This window comes from Myripristis murdjan, chromosome 6 (assembly GCF_902150065.1).
Source record: "Myripristis murdjan chromosome 6, fMyrMur1.1, whole genome shotgun sequence".
Classification (NCBI taxonomy): Eukaryota; Metazoa; Chordata; class Actinopteri; order Holocentriformes; family Holocentridae; genus Myripristis; species Myripristis murdjan.
Window position 1 is genome coordinate 17,569,179 of NC_043985.1, and position 19,122 is coordinate 17,588,300.

Sequence of the window (19,122 nt, forward strand, 5' to 3'; positions counted from 1 at the left end):
AACACATTCAACAACCACACTGTTCTCTTCTTTATTAGGTAAAATAACAATTCGACACACCTGCCTGTATACAACCCAAAAGCAAATATTAAAATGGCAGTATGAAATACAACATATTAAAATGCACCACAATAAAGTATAGCCATATTCACAATGCACTGATTGAACATGAAGTTGAATTAGGCTGAATTAAACTTTACGTATGCATATTTACAAGTTAAACAATTTGATTTAAATTACCACCACTCCACTAGCCGAACTTAAAATGTTTTATGAGAAGAATGTGGTCCAGATGTTTGCCATTGTTTCTTTTTAGAAAGGTTACTCGAATACAAAACCCACAAAGTACAAAACAAATATTCCACCATGCTCTCACCCGTGTGCTTCTTGACTTAACACCGGTCATTTATTACAGTAGACAAACAGCATATATAACGGCGTATTCCAGAAAAATAAACTAACACAATGGTGTGAGAGTCTGACAAACTGATTTGAAATGTCAGACTCAGCATTGTTGAATAACAGGTTTAAGTTTGCTAAATTCTAAAAAGAGCAAAGTTTGTTCAGCTTTTGAAGCACACACCTGTGAATCAAATACATCAAAGCTCCTCACACTTCAGTAGTCATTCCCATTTCGCAACATCTGTCCATGTATACATTCAATTATAACTCTGACTCACTCGCAAAAAAAGGACCACATTGTACACATCTATCAAAAACTACAAATAAGAAAGTACATCATATATTTCATTCAATTACTTTGCAAAAGACAATATTTACAAAAAAAAAAAAATGACAGTATTTTGGTTTATAATTAACAAGAGGGAGGAATACTCTAGTTGTCAGGCAACCTTAATAGTACCACACAGGTTGCATTGATGCAGAAAATGAAGTGCAGCAGTGAGAAGATCAGGCACAAAGTCTCCACCTTATTGGACCATAAACAGGCGGCTGTGAAACTGCTCCACATGGCAGCCAGAGAGAGAAAATTAAAAAAAAAAAAAAAAGGACAATTTAACACAGTTTTATCCGGCGATGCTGCTCCAACAGAGAGAGAGAGAGAAAAAAAAACATCACTGTCTCTATACTAACACATAACAGCGTTCAAACAAAGAAAGTACAATGGGAAAGGTTCACACGGTTGTATTTATTAGAGTCCATCAACAGTCCGCTTTACTGGATTCATGTTTCAAGCAACTTGCAACCCACTGACGTTCATTCAGTCCCGTGATGTGCAGACAGTCCGTCTTCCACTGAGTGTATCCTCCGTCACTTATCAGTCCATGTGCTTATCCAAAACTGGGGCAATAAAACTATAACAGTAATTATCACGACAGATTTTTCCTCAATATAAATATAAAAAAACAAGTTCAGTAAAATCTTGATGAATTTAAAACGCAGATCATGTGGCAAGAATGGAGAAAGGCCTGGTTGAACGCCGGTCATGAGTGAGGAGACACACACACACACACGTACAGACACAGACACACATACACACACAGACACACAGCACACAGGAACTGTGTTGTTTCGGTGGCTGAAAGAGATTAGCATAAGACTAATTGTTAGCATTCAGGATTGTTCAGATTTCACACACAAGCAAAAAAAAAAAAAACGCTTTAAGTGTGACATAATAATTATTTGATGTATATCGAAATATGAAATAAAGCATTTATCATTTTTGGTCATATCGCCCAGCACTATTCAAAAGAGCTGCAGATATAAACTGTATATGCTTTACCTGTGTTTTTTAAATGGTCAGATCAGCAAAATCTTGTCTCACCAGCCCTTTCTGCAAAAACAAAAGCAAAATCACTTATTACATACCACATCACAGAACACATTTTTCACTAATTATACTGTGATTGTTGGCTTACTGTAAACCGGAGGCTATTTTTACTTGGATTATGAAAAGTGGAGTGACATCAGAGCCATGCAAGTACACAAAGGCAGTTTCAAAGTAATTTGGATACATAAATACTAACTAATTTCACATGTAAATATTTTTTCTGACCTTTACTCCCACAGAACAAGCAGCAGGGCATTAAATTCAAAACTGTGAAGCATAAAGCATTTTTTGTTCTGTTGGAACTTGTACATTAGGAAATAACCTGAATGCCACACCCTTAGGAGGGGCGTCCCACCATTTGCAAAGGTGATAAACTTACCCAGCCCTGCCTGGAAGGCAGATTTGCATGAGTGAGTGTGTGTGTGTGTGTGCTGACAGAATTATGTGTGTGAACGTAGTTTGGGATGTATAGGTCTGAAGTGTTGTAATAAACTTAATCCTAAGGGAAACTGCAGCGGGTAAAGAATGTCAACTAATAACGTACACATATACAAACACTTTCCCGTACAAACGCACAAACGCACACACACACAGATAAGAATGTGGGTGGGGTTCGACATTTTCAATGAGGAGAAAGTTTCTGCACAGAACTGCAACGTCTGTGTGGTTTTGTTTGTGCCGTCGACAAAAAAACAGTGCCACTGCTTATTTCAGACAAACGTAAGGGCAGCTATAAAATGAGAGCAATTCTCTACAGTGAGTGCAGTATTTTATTTAACCCTAACCCTGACTCTTTATTCTCTCCACTCATACTTTGCTGGCTCTATTAAGCCTTCAGTCACTGACATCGTCTTGATGTGTCTAACTGGATATGATTTAATCCTTTTCAAATGTATTGGACACTCAAGGACAATATGGTATTGCTATCCTGTCATTAACATTGTACTCGTTTCTGGTATTTCCTCCAGCCTTACCTGTTTGTAATCTTTGTGCAGCTTCTTGTACTGGAACATGTTGCTGAGAACTGTGGCCGCTGCTTTGGCTGCCTTCAACTTCCCAGGGCTAGAGAAGATACATTCAAAGTTTAGCACTTTGCATGAATAACTGCTATGGAGACAACAGACTAAAATATGGTGTCAACATTTATCTTTTTTTGCAAGTTTTGCGCAAGATACAACACTGACTAACAGAAACTTTTGAGGCCATGCCCCAACAATGCATATGTAAGTAGGAGACGTGCAAGTGCATCTCGCAGTAATCTCGCATTTTAAAAACCACTTACGAATTGTCGTGGGAGTTCTTGATGGCGAGCAGTTTCTGCAGGCCATCAAAGAAGGTGATATCTCTGGCAGCGACGGAGCTGGCAGTCACCAGGTTGTTAAGGATGCCACAAATATTGACCACCACGTCACTGGAGGGCTCCTTCTGGTGGCCATCGCTCGGCAGCTTTGTCACCAGGTTGTTCACTGACTTTGTGGCTAAACAGACAAAACAATGTTTAAAAATCTCTTAAGACAAAATTAAAATGTGTCTGTGCTGTATAGTTGATCCAGTGCAAGAACATTCAAACAAATGGCAATGAGTTAGGCTGTGATCATCTTCCTGAACAGGGCTGCCTGCATAATACCTCAGTGTTATTTTTTCAGTAGAAATCGAGAGATCATTGTGATAATGATTTCAACCATGTCACCCAGCCCAACATTAACATGCCATCCACATCACATCCTTAGTACATGAGTCATCTAATCTAAAATCTAATCTCAGGACATGAAAGGTGCCAAGGCCTCACCGAAATCATTCTTATCAACGGCATGGCGAGACAGATTTCTGAAGAAGCCAGTGAGTGAGCGCAGCTCCAGGTCATTATTGTGACGTAAGAGATCCAGCAACACCGGAAGCATGCGCTCCTGTTCCAGAGCCACACGACTCAGCACCGACGCCCACTACAGAGACAAGGAGAAAGGGGGGGCGGGGGGGGGGGGTGTGGGGGGGGGGGGGGGGGGCGGGGATACAATATAAAACACCAGAAAGTGAAACCCTCAGAGTATTGCTTCTAAATGTTACGAGAGATTATATTGTACCAGAATTTTGATACCAATACCAGTAAAATTTCACAGTTCTCAATATGCCTGATGTGATACCACGGCAGAAGTAGAAATCCCATTCAGCACACACTGCTGCATTCAAAAACATTGTATAAACATAAACAAACAGAAACTTAATGCGCTGTAAGTACTGAAACATTCAGACGACATGAGAGTGAAAAAAAAAAACAGAGTGAAAAGTGCGGCATTACTGCCTGAAGCCTTCCAGTAGAGCATGAAGCAGCCAAGCATAACACTTATCTCAAATTCGAGGAACAGTATGAAATGTCCTGCTGTATCATTGAATACAATGGTGTGATTATGTTTTTTTTTCATTTTGATTTACAGTCCTGTACGCCCAACTGCAACTTGAAGTATTTCAGGTATTTAGACACACAGGCTAAGGCTGCACTGGAATAAAAACATTGAGGTAAAGAGTGAGGTATCAAGCTGCATCAGTAGTACTAATTATAAAAACACTGGTATTGGTATCGTTTTCAAAATGCTGTCATTCGCTTGGTACTTAGTCACATATGTATTGATTCTTGTGAGTTCCCGCTGCTTACCCTCTTATCTCCGGCGGTGATGTTCTGCAGCGCCCCGGCAGCAGCCTCGCGGGTGGTGGAGTTGATCTCACACTGGCGCAGCACACGGTGATATACCCCCACTATCTGCGGGTGCCACAGCCACTCTACTCCCTTGGGGACCCTGGCAACCTCGGTGAAAGTGGTGAGATCCTGGTTCTTCCTCTGTGAGGTGAAAGATGAAGACAGTAAGCATTGAGATTGACATGCGGCACCCAGAATGGTGATGGGAAAATGCTCATGCGTGCGTACATTTTTGGCCTTCCTGCTCTGAGGCGTAAAGCAACCGATGGCTTCGGCTTTGCTTGTGTCCTGAGCTCTGGTTGGTCCTTCCAGACGGAGCATGGCGGATGGCGGCATCTCGCTGTAAAGCTGGTAGGAGAGGTTCCTCAAGACACACACTGCATTTTCCACCCCCTGAGACAACAAACACACACGAGCAAGGGTGAGAGGTGCATTGCACAGTATCCCACATGCAGCTTTAAGTAACCTGATATCCTGTTATCTACTGGAACATGACGCCATTGGCTCCTGTTCTTGTTTTAGCTGATTGGTCTGACTTGGGATGGTTTTCTATCTGGAGGATGTGGTCGTTTCATTTTTAAAATGTACTTATTTATTCTGTGGAGCTATGTCATGTGTGTTGTTTTGTAACTTGCTCCTCTGCTACTCTCTGGAAATTATGTTTGGAACCTTAATATGCTTTTTTTTCTACCTGGTTAAATAAAAGTTAATTAAAAGAAAACAATCAATCAAATCTGCTGTTCCCTCGTCAATCAGTCTCACCTTGTCCTCGGCCTTGTTGTTCTCGAGGGCGTCTTTGATGTAGTTCACCAGGGCGTTGACCAGGCCAGGGGTTTCCCTCATCTGCTGACGGGTCTTCTCATTCACAGAGCTCAGATTCCTGGGTAACAAACACGGAGACGTAAGAGAGCCATTGCAATTAAAGCCAACAGAAAAAGTGGTCAAAGGAGAAATACAGTGAGTGGACAACACAGCAGAAACAATGTAATATGATCTGATACGAGAGCCCTGATGCAGCATTGTATGATATGATGCTATATATCGTGAGATGAGAAGCAAATGTCTATGAGCAGAGATTTTCCTCCAGATTCCTACATCAGACTGTCACACACCAAACCTCTTCTACCACATTTACAGAAAGAAAGAAAGCAGTTCAGTGTCACTTCCAAATAAAATGAGAAAGCTGAAGTGCATTTCATTTGTATTTAGTTCACAGAATTATCAAAAAGTAGTCATGATGCATGTGGTTATTTTGTATAAAGACTTTTTTTTAAATCAGAATTACAGAAAACATACTGTATTGTGACATTAATCATAATGCAGATATGAAATAATCCAAATCATGATAGAAGATTTGGTCCAGATCACACAGCTCTGGTGCTGCAATGAACACCAAATTTATGAGGCTGACTTTTGGGGCTTTAGGAGACCTGTGTAATTTGTAGAGGCTGAACAAAATGGGAAAGGACACTTTAAACTCTGAAACTACATCATAATAAAAAAGGCAGTTTTAGCTGTGTCAGACTAGCAATGATCCTTTTTGTAAGCAAGTTTTCAAGGCGATGTAAGGCAACAATCAAGACATTGTGTCAACCAAACAAACCAGACAACCAGACTGACTAAAATATGGCACTGGCTGAGGACACTTAAAGGGATATTTGCCAAACAAAACTACAAACCGCAGCCTCCAAAATGACTGTTGAATCACAGTGTCAACAAAAACAGAGTTATTCTTTAGTGCTTAGGTTACTTAGTCCACCCACGTGTAGTAGCCATAGCTGAATGTGTGTGAAATAAACTGAAATCCATACTGAGAAGAAAGAGTACCTGAGGCATCCGGAGGTGTTGTAGAAGATGTCGGCCTCGGAGGGGGTTTGGCTGATGGCCTCAGAGTCTCCGCTGCTCGCTAAAGGAATGAGGATCCTCTCAGTCAGCTCAGGAAGCGTTTCCCTGGCCAGTTTTTCTTTGAGGTTGTCTTTGGATGACAGGTTCCACAGGATACCTACACAAATACACGCCAGGGAACAATGTTAAAAAAAAAAAGCTGCTTTTTTTTTTTTTTTTTTTTTTTTTTTCTTTTAGCTCTTTAAAGCAATGCTTCTTAACCTGAGGATACTTCTACTAGAGGGTTATTTAAGGTTTAAAGGCAACAAGATTGAGATTCTTGAAACAATAACCCAAACGTACTTGTAACTCCATTTTTTTTTCTTCTGAATTTCATGAATTTCATTTCATGGTCAAACTACAAACAAGCTGAGGCTGACATTTACAGGATACAGTTTTCCATGTGGCAGCGATAATGTGTTTATAAAACAGGACGTCTGTGTCACATTTTGGCAAACTACCCAGAGCACGGTGCATGGGCACAGCTGCTCGGTTTATAAAGACTCGCCCAGAGCTCCTTACTGAACATGTGACCCGGCCAGGAGTCTGTGACTGTTCAGACAGATACAGATCAAGTTGAAACAGTTCAACAGAGAGTGTGACGAAGCTATAACTCATAAAAAGGGAGCGGTAAAGATACTGTAAGTCCACAGGCCCAGACAACTCCCACATGCCTCCCTTCTCCTTCTCCTAACGCACAGAACACACACACACACACACACGCCCTAATGGCTCCACCTCCTTAACCTGTGTGTACTCACACACCCTGACTGGGAAGTCTCCACCCTTGAAGATTTCTTGTCTGTCTGTGTATCTGCTGTCATGGTTTCAAAGAATACATTTCACTCATTTGAACTTATAACAACGGAAATTGCATTTTTCAAATGACCGGTAACACAAAAAGCCCCAGAGTATCCAGGACAGCTCGCGACTAGCTGATTAAACTATTGAAGATGTACAGGTGTGACGGTGTGAGAAATCTCTACCAAAAGGCAACAAAGTAAGGAGATATGGACTTTGCAACTGAATGGCCAGCATAGAGCTTCAAGTCCTGCAATAACCAAAGCGCTGTGGCTGTAATACAGGATATTTGAGTGGTGTAAGATTCAATTCTACCTCCTGTTTCTTGTTCAAACTATCTAAAAATAAATAAATAAATAAATACAGCCATCAGGTCAAACTATAAACTAAGAAGATATTGACAATGGGTAAATTCTTTAAAAGTGACTAATTTTCCAACCTCCAATAAATAATGACATCATTTCAGAAGCAACTGTACGCTCCTAGACCTTCAAGCACACTGCGGCTCGGTTAGAGCACCATGCGCTGTCCCGAAGCGCTGAAACTACTCATTTGCATAATTTGTATCTGGGTCAACAGTTCAAACTGAGCTCCATAGACTAAGATGAACCCTCCTTAAAAAGTGCTGTATTGTTTGAAAGTTAGTAACAAAGCTTCAGCCTGTCCTACCAGTGATGTTCTTGTGGAGTTCATCGTCATTCTCCTTCAGCGCCTCAATCAGCTGCGCAATGCCGCCCTCCTCGATCAGGGCCACCTTGTTGTCCATGTTCTCGTAGATGAGGTTGCGTGTGGCACCGGTGGCATAGCGCTGCACTTCCTGGTTGTCACAGTTGAACAGCCTCACCAGCTCGCTGATGCCTTTGTAGCGTCGCACCTTAGGATGACACGGCAGGGAGAGATCTGCTTAGGCCTTGCACATCGGGGGTCACTTTGTTTTGGCTGATTCTCAGTGTGTTAGCTGGGACTTGTTTCAACAGAGAATCAGCGAGCTGTTTTCTGCTGAGTCTCGACACTATCTGTAATTCATGCCAAGTAACGAAAGTCCATTGTCATGTACACACCTGCTCAAATTATTACCAACAGACATCAGCAGGTAAAGGTTGGGCACATAAAAGAACTTGCTAAAGGTCACTATTAAGGCTATTATTAGATTCATGGTTAGGTTTACTTTTAGGTTTAGCCACATAAAAGTGTATTTATCCACAGCTACTAGTCAACATACACTAACTGATGAAGTCTGAAGATCAGGAACGGAGATTCCCCTCATATTCTACTGTTTCTGAATACGTGTTGCTTGTCTCTTGAGCCAAATCCTGTTGACAGTCAACTGACTAGCAATTACGTGTTCCTGTAGGTTTAGTATCAGTATAGTTTTGGCGATTCCATACTCCCCTGTAATTAGGTGATTAAAAGTTTATGGTTTCAATTATCTGCTTGTTTGACTTGTTTTGCTGTTTGTTGTATCTTGTAAGTACATGGTAACAATAACCAGTCATCTCTTGGATTCATGCAAAAGCGCCTGCATCTCGTGCAATTTCTCAAGGACTCACAGGGCATTAAACCAACTGGCAGGCATAAATATAATGACAACAAGCCTCCACAAGCCATAGTACCTGGGAGAATCAACCGAGCATCTTAGAAAAACAAAAGAGGCGCCTGTCATATTGGACAAGATATTCAATCTCTACGCCAACTACACTGATAGTGTAGTTTCAGGAGAAGGACCGCACCTCAACCACACGACTTCTGATATAATATAAATCAGAGGGAATATATATAGATACCTTCCTAAAGCTCTCCTCCTTTCCATTTCTATCCCCTTTTTTCCTCTCAACTCTCTCTATCCCTCTCCTTTCTCCTGTAAGGTCCTGACGGGGCCTGCCGTGCATGCAACTGACGGTCCCATTCAAAGTTTCCCCACAACCAGTAAACCCCAGGACTTATGAGCTACTAGATTCAAGCATCGTTCATTTCATGCGTCATCTAACTCTCAGTCAGTAACCCTGTAAATGCCTTTTGTTGCTGGTGTGGTTCTCGCTAGTGAAACAGCTAAACAGGACAAAGTGCAGACAGGTTTACAACCATGACGAAATTGTGCAACATCTCCAGTGTGCCAGCATGGTGATAATGTTGTGTCTAATTAATGCTAACAACCAGGAGACATCTATCGACTGTAAGCCACATTTGAAAAGAATTCGCACGGCTGTTTCCTAACAACCAGTTGCCAACAAGGGAAACACAGAGGAATTCTGACCACAAATGCAATCCGCCTCCAGTACCTCATCTTTGGCCTCGCTGTTGTTGTAGCACTCATGCTGAATATATGCGGCTCCCAGGACCTGCATATTTGGGTCAGACTCTCTCAGGTACATCACTGCAGTGGGCATGTCCAGGCTGTTGATCCTGTCAAACCAAGAGACGAGCAAATTAAACCAAGGAATTCAAAAGTCAGCATTTTCATAGCTGTTATGTATGGTGGGGCAAAATAAAACAATGTTTTGGACGTTATAATAAATGCCATTCAAACAAGAGAACAGCCACAATAATTAATCATAGATGATTTGCTATTTGGAAACAAAATTTAGTTTTCACATTCCTGATCACACTGTGGTTTCTAAATTTGCTTGGCTAACCTCGAGCTGCTGGTGTGTGAAATGCAAGGCTTGAAACTGTGTGGCCACACCCAAACCAGTCCTGCCACTATGGAGCCACCTCACAATCCACAGCTCTTGAGAAATATACTTTTCACAGTACACACACCCTCAGTGAAACCTCTTGGCTCAAGAAAATTGCGACACCAGTTATGCTTGTGTATTGCCTTACTTAAAACATTACCGAAGTTCACGAGAAGTTCATCAAACTGAATTTATATTGACTTAATGCAAATACCTAGCCAGGAGACTCTGACTAAAGAAACTCACTGAACATGCAGTTTTATATAATTTAAATTTACTATGTTTTTTGCATTGGAACAATCTATTTCTGTTTCTGTTTTAGTATTACAGAACACAGCGATGAGGAACTGATTACTGGTGCTGCAAATGAAAGAAATGTTTAACGGGAGAAAAAACAAAGGGTGACTGTGTTAGTGATGCAAGCTTCTCACCCGCTAAGGTTGCCCATGCTAGCCCCCAGTGACCCATCGAAGATGTCCATGCCCTTGCCCACACTGTGCATGCTCTTGACTGACATGGCACGGGACAGGGTGCCCTGACGCTGCATCATCAGGTTCCCCTGGGAGCCAGACATCCCACCTACAATGAACCCGCTGTCCGCTGCTCCTCCACCATAAACGCTGCTACCTGAAGACATCTGGTGCTGCAGGGTGCTGGCCCCAGACATGGAGCCCATGCTCATTCGGTTTCGGTTGTTAATCCTGTTGATGGTGCGATAGGCTGGGCCTTTGAAGGTGTGTGTCTGCGTAATCTCCATCCCTCCACCACGGGAAAGAGTGCCACTGAGAGATCGGCGCATGGGTGGCAGGGTCATGGTGCCTCCTCTTTGGCTCATCACCTGGCTCTGGGATGTAAACCCGTTCAATGTGTTTTGGGCATACTGGCGGTTGAAGGTGGCATCCCGCTCAGAGACCATACTGCCAGCATCGCTGCCATCGACCATCCAGTTCATTGGAGCTGGCTGCTGGCGTAAGGAGTGCAGAGAGATGGCGTCTGGCTCAGCTCGGCTCATGTTGAAGGACGCCACGTGCATTTGCTGTCTGGTGCCCCCCTGGAAGCCGCCCAGCTGCATGTCATCATGTTGGTATAGTCTGCTACCTCCTCGTGCTGTACTCATCCGCAGGGAAGGGCCCAGCTCACCAACAGACCGGGCAGTTGTGTTGTACATGCGTGACTGCAGCATACAGAAGGAGTAATTGTTACAATGACATCAGCAAGCAGAGTTATTCACTAAATTACAGTGTAGGTGGATTTAACACAAGTGTTGACATGAGTCATTCTACGTTTATAGTGATGAATCACTATATGTGATCGTCACTATGATGACGAAACTATTCCAACTCAAAATCTCCTCTGACCTGCAGTTCTTTTGTGGGAAACACTAAAGCATAGTGAAATCTACACAATTAGAGCTAAAACATCTAATGTACAAGGTCTGTGTCTTCCTGTTGATCTGCTAAAATAAAGGAATCTAGAGGGTGGACTTGAAGGCCTGAGCTGCACCGTTCACAGCCTACTGTGAAATACCACACATGTTGAGCCCCAACTACTACCAACAAGTCAGTGATGAACTGCCGCTGCTTTTTTAGAACAGGACAGCTGACACATTGGATTTTCAGCCAAATATTTCCACCATATGTGTGAATAAATTCTAAAATAGTGAGATAACTCAGATATACATACCATGGCTGGCATGGTGGTTATGGTTTGGGATCTGGCACTGTAAGATGGGTTACAGTTCTGGTATTTCATCGTTGAAGAACTGCCATACTCTGGAATTAAAGAAAGAAAGGAATATAGTAATAGGACATTTTATTCACTCAAAGTCTTGAAACAGACTCTGCTTTTCCATTTATACATTAAAATTCAAATATTTTAATCTGCAGAAAAGATCTTTTGATGTCATCATAAAAACAGTGTACAGTAAACAAGACTTATACAAATCATGAGAAAAATGGCAATATTTCTGAGAGAAATTTAAGTTTCTCAAGGGTGAGAAAATTCACTCTTATAATTATCATGAGCATCCTAAGTAAGATGATACAGGATACGGCGAAGACAGATTTAATCACAATACCAGGGCTATGACAAGGTGTCATATCTCCTTCATTTACAACAATTATTTGCATGAAAATGCATTCACTTTGAATACAAAATGAACAACTGGGTTTCCTGTGGCACTGGAAAAGATCAGATACTCCAGAGGCTCTGTCACCGCAATACCTGAACAGTCACAATGACCTCACTGGTTATTCTACACCTGGGACACGGACCAGTTTATGGTGTATACTCGCAGCCACTCAGCCAGCTCAGCAGAGAAAGTGTGTGAATGTTGCTCTGCGACCAGAATAGAGAGTGACATTAGAGTCTGATAACACAGGCATGTGGCAAAATGCGTGAGCAATGGCTACAGTTCGTAGACAAGAATATGTGAGTCAGCTGAAAGCAGAGTGTGTCAGGCGAGAGTGATACAATCCTGTTACCTGCCTGCAGTGTTTCCCCTACACAGGCTCATCTGTGGCGGACGATATCAGCATGGCCTCCAAAAATTCAAAAGTTATCCGATGCATACCTTTCTGCAGTGTTTCCCCTGCACAGGCTTATCAGTGGCGGACCACAACGATAACAGCATGGCCTCCACAAATAAAAAATTATCCAATGTATATAGAAACTGGCCTAAATCAACCTCTAATGCTGCACCTAATGTGTATATCAGTCTGTCATGTGGTGATGCCCAGACCAGCACAGAGAGGCACTCTATAATAATCAAACTTAAACTTAAAATTCTACAATTTGCTCCAAACCCGTTAATGTTAGTAACAGTTTCTGATTGGAGGTGCATGAAACTGCTCAGTACTCAGATCGAGTCACTATCACCCCACTTAACCAGCTGGACACTACTGGACGCACACTGTACTGCAGGTTAATGTTTAACCTTGAGGGCAAACTGTATCTGTATTGTAAAGACTGTGTGATCATGTTTGAGATCGTAACATCTGATCCCAAGTTAAACATATTTGTCACCATGCACCAAGCAGAATTTTTAGAAACCATCATTCTATTTAGCTTCATAAGCTGTTATGAGTGTCACAAGTTTAAAAAAAAAAAAAAAAAAAAAACAGCCAAAAAGCTGCATTTGCTTGAATCTGCAGTTTGTTGCACACATTAGCAGACACAGAATAGCTTTTCTTACAGTATTTATTATTATAGTAACTGTAGCTCCACTGACTTGCACCAACGATACCAACTAATTGCACATAAGGCTGATAGAGCCCTACCTGGGAAAACCTTTAACACGGTTAAATCTTTTGAAAGGTCTGACAAGGGCGAGGCCGGTGACTGATAAGTTACTGTGGCAGTAAAATCCTTTTCAAATTAATGATGTCAAGCCATGCTGGTTTGGTCAAATCCCTTCCCATGGGTGAACTCAAACATGGGAAAACATTTTAAAATGAAGCAAAGTGTGCCTCTGTGTGTGTGTGTGTGTGTGTGTGTATGTGTGTGTGTGTGTGTGTGTGTGTGTTTATTGTATGTGCATATCTGTATGTGTGTGTTCCCATATAAAAGGGAAGGGAGAGGTGAAGTAGCTCTGTTGCCACTGGGGACTGACACCAAACCGGTTGGTACAGTAAGAGCAAGTGAAGCAGAATGAAAGGCACCTCCCTGGCCCTTCCCCAGTCCAACCCCGCCCACACCCAAACACCAAACGCACCTGCCAATCATAGGCTTTACAGGGCTCATAAAATGCACCCTGAAAATTCCTTGACAGAAGATAGAAAGGTCTTCTGATGTTATTTTTTCTTGTTGCCAATGCAAGTTTGCTTATCTGAAAAATCACCAGTGGTCATAAAGCTAAGACTTCGCACACTCTTTGCAAACATTTGCCTTCTCTCACTGTCTGTTATGACTTGTCTGCTCATGGACGCTGATTAGTCACTCTCATAAACGCAGAGTTGCCAGCAGCATCTGAACCCCGAGGGGCGGTCCTTGCAAAAACCCTCTGGGTGTTTTCCTCATCTGTGAACAGCCTCTGTGTTCATGCATTGTTAATGTGGTCCTCTGAAGGCACAAACCACCATGATGACACTGTTGCAGTGTAGGAAATTATTTCCCCTATCTTTTACCAGTGCACAGTTCCAAAGCAAGATGGGCATAGAATGACAGTTTTAAATATTAAATATTATTTAAATATATACAGTTTTTCATGTACATGCCCCTCCTATTAATGCCCCGGGCAAAAGATAAATGGAAATAACAGAGTAAAGGCATATCTTCAAAAAATGAAAAGCATGTTTGACAAAAGACATTTAGCTGAAGTGGAAGGGAGGTAAAACAAAATATATTGTGTTGACCCATTTAGCAGACACGTGGCACGTCCCTCTAAATTCCATCCCATAAAAAAGGCCTGTACAGGGCAGTATGTGGGCTGCCAGGGCAGGTAGGGCTGGCGGCGCAGGTAAACTCCAGGGCAAGAACGTTGAGAAAGGGGCCCTTCCACTGTCACAACACTGCACTGAATGTCATAAATAAGGGCCTAAACTCAAGTTGCTCAGCCTGCTCCATGTAGTTTTGCTTGAAGAAAGAAAAATTAATCATGGTGTGTAAACACAGCCTGGACAATGCAACCAACAGGTAGGACAAACTCAAAATAAGACATGTCAAAGGTGAAATGTCAACCCTGTGTGGCATGAGCCTGGATAAGCAATGTTTTAGACACAGTCAGATTTCCTAAAGTCCTACATTTGACACACACATTTCGGTTGTTCAAACCACATCAAATCCACAGATCTGCGGTATTGGCCAAACCACTGAGTAAACTAATTCCAAACAGTCGAGGAAACCTTCCATTTCCCCTCTGGGAGTCTCACCGCTGCTTACATAACAATCCCATCCTGACACTCAGCTTTGACTGCGTGCCAAGAGACCACTGACGGGGACGGTTTGACAGAGCTTCATGTTTTAAACAGGCAGCATCAAAGGCTGGTTCTCACACACTCTCACTGGTCTGGCAGGCCTATCTCTTGAACCCTCACCTCACCTGAAACCCAATCGCACAGAGGAAGGCTTTCACCCTCATCCACTATCTCAGACCGAATGAAAGCAAGGCTTGTCTGGGCCCATTACACATTAACCCCTTTTTCATATGCAGGTAGCCTGTTGTACGGTGGCTTCAGCTCAGGTTTATTCTTCACAGACTCGCTGAGGTGACCCAACAAATTCCCTTTTGCTTATTCAGCATCCAGAACAAGCCGTCAGGCATGGAAAGTCCCGCACAGATACTCTCAAGGAGTCACAGGAATGCAGCATGAACAAACGCACACGCACAAACACACAGAGGTGTCTCACATTCACACATCCTCCCTCTCACACGCACATGCGCTCACTGACGTACATACACACACAGTGAAGTCTATGTGACTCTATACTCCAAAAAAAATCAACATGTTGGAAACCCTTAAGGGTGCTTGAGGAGCAAATACACAAAATAAAGGTTGTACGGCTGTAATAAATGTTGTAATTAAAGTTTCTCACATTTAAAACACAGTGACAGACATAGTCATTAACTTGCAATGTTTGCTTGGTATTATTTCTTTTTTAAGGGAAATCTGTGGCTATGGTGCGTTTTGGTGCACACACACACACACACACACACACACACACACACACACACACACACACACCTACGTATACATATTTACACACATTTTTACCAGCTAGGATGCTAGACTTTGTGTTGTTAATCTCTTACTTTGCCGAGATACAGTCTTATAATTTCAGCTCACAAGTCAGGTAATGAAGTCAGGTGAGGTAGTCAGGGTAACGAGTGAATGGTACAGGAAAGACTGGCGAGGTTAGTTACACTTCACTTAGCAGCGACATATGGACAACCCAGGCATATCCAACTTTAAGTGCACCACATATATGCTACTCTCTCAAACAGAAAAGTATTTAGCACTTCCCCAAGCAGGTCATATATTGGTTTATTGTATTGTGAGGGAAAACGAGAGGGACTTGTTTACCTGATGCGGCATAATGTCCGGCTGCGCCGTTCTGTCGCGGAAGTGTCGCCTTCTGCGCCAGCCTCATCTGAACCTGCTGCTGGACCCGCTGGGCCTTGGCCCTATCGTCCGCCAAGGTGCTCCCATTACCGACCTGTATCTCGGACGGGAGACCGTAGGTAGTGACCGAGGTGTTGGGCTGTAAAGCGGACAAAAAGACGCTTTCTGAGGCTATGGCACTCATTGCGAGAAGTTAAGTGGGACGCAGGCGACGTCGGTCCCAAGTTGTCCGTGTAGACAAATAAGTAGAGAAAAGTGTCACTTTGCGTCGTGGCAGCTCGCCCCGCGCTATCTCAACATGTACACAGACTGAGAGCGACGACAGCGCTGTCAGCTGCAGCCCGGCAGGAGGGTGGAGTTTAGTGAGAGCAGACCAGGTTACCTGACACACAGGTGAGCCATTCCCTTACACTCACTTTACCATATGGTGAAAAATGAATAAGTGGAATTACACAAACAAATACATCAAAATACATTCACAATGAAATACAGTGTAGATATATGGTTTAAAAATGCATAGGCTACGTTTGGCCTAAAATGTATTTCTGTAGGTTGATCACGATATGAGTGGCTAAAATATGTTTGTGCGATTTGAGTGTCCTGTTGAAATATTGCGCCCAGGCCTGTTAATATCCATAAGAAAATAAAAAATAATGCCGTTTACTCTTGTTCATCTACAGGTCACCTTCATGACTGAGAAGTGGATTTGTTCAGTGTTTCACGTGGTGAACCTATCCTGTTTCACCTAAAGAGCAGCTCACACTAATGTTTTGCCCGCTCAGTGTGTTTTGATTGGATAAGAATGGCATTGATGTACATGCACTAACACTTGTTGGACAGTTTTTACAAATACTGAAACGTATGTCTAAGTATATTCTGAGGTAGGCCTATGTGTGAAATGGTTTTATTCAAATCTGAAACATTTAAAGAGATTTTTTTTTTTTTCAAACTTATTCATGATATTACTTTTTGTTTTCTTGGAGTGATAGGCCAATCTATAACCTACCTCAGGGCCAAACTGCATGCCATATAGGCTCTGAATAAAAAGTGTAATCCTTTAGTGTTTTTCATGATTTTTTTTTTTTTCCCACAAATTGACATGAAAAAGCTCAGTTTTCCAGATGGTGTTAAGTATGAATGGAGGTATGTTACAAGGTGTGGCACAGTCATACTCTGTTATTAAGCTGGTGCCCCACCTCATGAGGTTTATCTGACTTGTTTTACTTCAGCATAAGAAACATGAGTCACTACCAACAATACTGAGATTATAGTGAGAGTGTGACTAGTGCATGCCGTCTCAATGTGTCTGTATGTAAGGTTTAAAAAAGAATAATGATAACCCTGTTAATTTGCCAGTTGGTCAAGCTGGAATAAACATTACAGCAATTTGAGCAGAAAGTGAGCACAAAAGCACATCAAAATGTGATTGAGTCTGTCTATAATTTCCCCTGAGGGCAGCAGAGGGCTTCATTTCCTCAGACTGGCAGATCTAACTCAGTAGGTTGAACAGGTCGCAGATATTTACATTGATCCAGGAGATCCATGGAGACATGACCGCTTGCTTCCCCTCTCCATCCTCCCTCCCATCAGCCCCGCATTACTTGTAAAATCATCCACCATGGTGGCAATCAAGCTAGCATTTCCTCATTCTCTTTCCATATTTGTTTTTGTTTTTTTAAATCATAAATCTTGACTTACCATTAAGGCTGAGTGATTCTGATGGGTCTCCGCTCTGATAAGTGTGGTGCTCTTTTAACCAAGTGATCTGACCTGATGGGAAAGTGATGTAGTTATAATGAATGGGACTAGTCACCGCCCTTACATTTACCATTGTTTCCTTGGGTCCAGGTAAACACAGACATAAGCAAACGAGAGGGATGACTCACTGGGTGTGTAACTGAGAAATAAAGGGGGGCAATCAGGGTGTCACACTGTTAGAGGGGAGGCAAGTGAAAAGAAATAAGACATTTGGCCTCCCTGTCACTCTTCTCGTGAGGAGGAAAACTGTGAGATAATTTTCTGCCTCTGCTCTTTTTGTACTGTGATAGAGTTTTTATTTTATATGTATTAATCAACATCTGTGTGTTGCAATATTTCTTTAAGCTGTGGTGCTGTGACTCAGTGAGCTCAGTGTCACATCAAACCAGCTGTATTACCGTCTTGAGAGTGATGGAAATCAGCCTACAGGTTATTGACTCAGACTGGTGTGTGTGCGTGTGCGTGCATGTGTGTGTGTGTGTGTGTGTGTGTGTGTCAGAGAAAGTGATTGAATGTGAGTGAGCGAGAGAGTGACATCTCTGCTAGTGCGTCAGGAGCCAGCTGTCTTTCTGTGCACTCTGAGAAACTGGTTTGGCAATCTCTGAAACACAGAGATTGCCAACAGAATACATCACAAAATGAAATGAAATGAAATAAAAATGGAAGATATCACAGTTCAGCTTAACTGGAGTAAATAACCTCAAGGTTTCATTCACAGAGCCAGCCCACATGGATGGCAGCAACTGTTGCATAACTTGATGTCTTTCCTGAGTTCATTTCATTTTTTTCCCTTTGTTCTTGTTCTTGTTTTTTTTTTTTTTTTTTTTGTCTTGGTTGGCTACTGAACTTAAATTGAAAATTTAAGTCATTCAGGGAATGTGAAAACCTGTCTCAAAGAGGACAGCTTGTTTTTTTATGTGCTGTGATTTGCTTGTCTTTCTCAAGAACTTGCAAAACCATCGTTTCGGATTTTAATACCATTGCCCCCCACATTTGGCGGGTCGGGGTGGGGGGGGGGGGGGGGGGGGGGGGGGGGGGGGGGGCATTGTGAATGAGATTCATATTTCATTGTAACAGGTCATTATTATATCACTGCTCTGTCCTCTGGTGGAAAGTAAACATGTTGGCAGAACAAACACGGTGTGAATGCTAGGTGTGGCTCATGCTATAAAAGGCTGTGCTGCATGGTGCCATGGATGTACCAGTCAGTTGACTTCTGTATCCCCTGTGAATTGCAATGAAAATGTGCTGACTGAGTAAGACTGCTGCTGATATCACACTACCCCCTTGTGGTGACATAAAGGAAAATGACTGAATCGGCCAGAGAAATGTCTTGAACAATTCCTTATTCCTCCCTTCCTTCCATCCTTCCTTCCTTCCTTCTGAAGAGGTCTTCCAGTTCCTATTTACAATAAGCGACAAGGCATTTTGTTGTAAAAGGGACTGAGCCTATTCCCAGACTTA

The 19,122-nt window shown here is 42.4% G+C and overlaps 1 protein-coding gene across 3 annotated transcripts; it reads right to left on the reverse strand.

Moving 5' to 3' along the window:
* Positions 1-9: 9 nt before the first annotated feature.
* On the reverse strand, positions 10-17,700 carry pkp3a (plakophilin 3a). 3 transcript variants are annotated; one of them, XM_030053803.1, is made up of 14 exons: positions 17,599-17,700; positions 15,862-16,039; positions 11,525-11,613; positions 10,273-11,015; positions 9,446-9,569; positions 7,836-8,040; positions 6,309-6,483; positions 5,244-5,361; positions 4,440-4,874; positions 3,579-3,732; positions 3,072-3,267; positions 2,764-2,851; positions 1,742-1,792; positions 10-1,537 (listed from the first exon to the last, which is right to left on the reverse strand). In XM_030053803.1, the coding sequence occupies exons 1-13, from the start codon at positions 17,599-17,601 to the stop codon at positions 1,751-1,753; spliced, it is 2,550 nt and encodes an 849-aa protein (XP_029909663.1). In that variant the 5' UTR covers positions 17,602-17,700; the 3' UTR covers positions 10-1,537; positions 1,742-1,750. The 3 variants fall into 3 exon arrangements, with proteins under 3 accessions (XP_029909663.1, XP_029909664.1, XP_029909662.1); XM_030053804.1 differs by lacking the exon at positions 17,599-17,700 and having other exon boundaries at positions 4,440-4,622; positions 4,710-4,874; positions 15,862-16,220; XM_030053802.1 differs by lacking the exon at positions 17,599-17,700 and having other exon boundaries at positions 15,862-16,220.
* Positions 17,701-19,122: the final 1,422 nt, after the last annotated feature.

Coding starts and splice junctions, on each gene's coding strand:
- pkp3a (XM_030053802.1), bottom strand. CDS start 16,084: ATGAGTGCCATAGCCTCAGAAAGCGTCTTTTTGTCCGCTTTACAGCCC. Junction 4,875..5,243: donor ACAACAAGGCCGAGGACAAG/GTGAGACTGATT, acceptor TTGTTGTCTCAG/GGGGTGGAAAATGCAGTGTG. Junction 1,793..2,763: donor TGCACAAAGATTACAAACAG/GTAAGGCTGGAG, acceptor TTGTTTTTGCAG/AAAGGGCTGGTGAGACAAGA.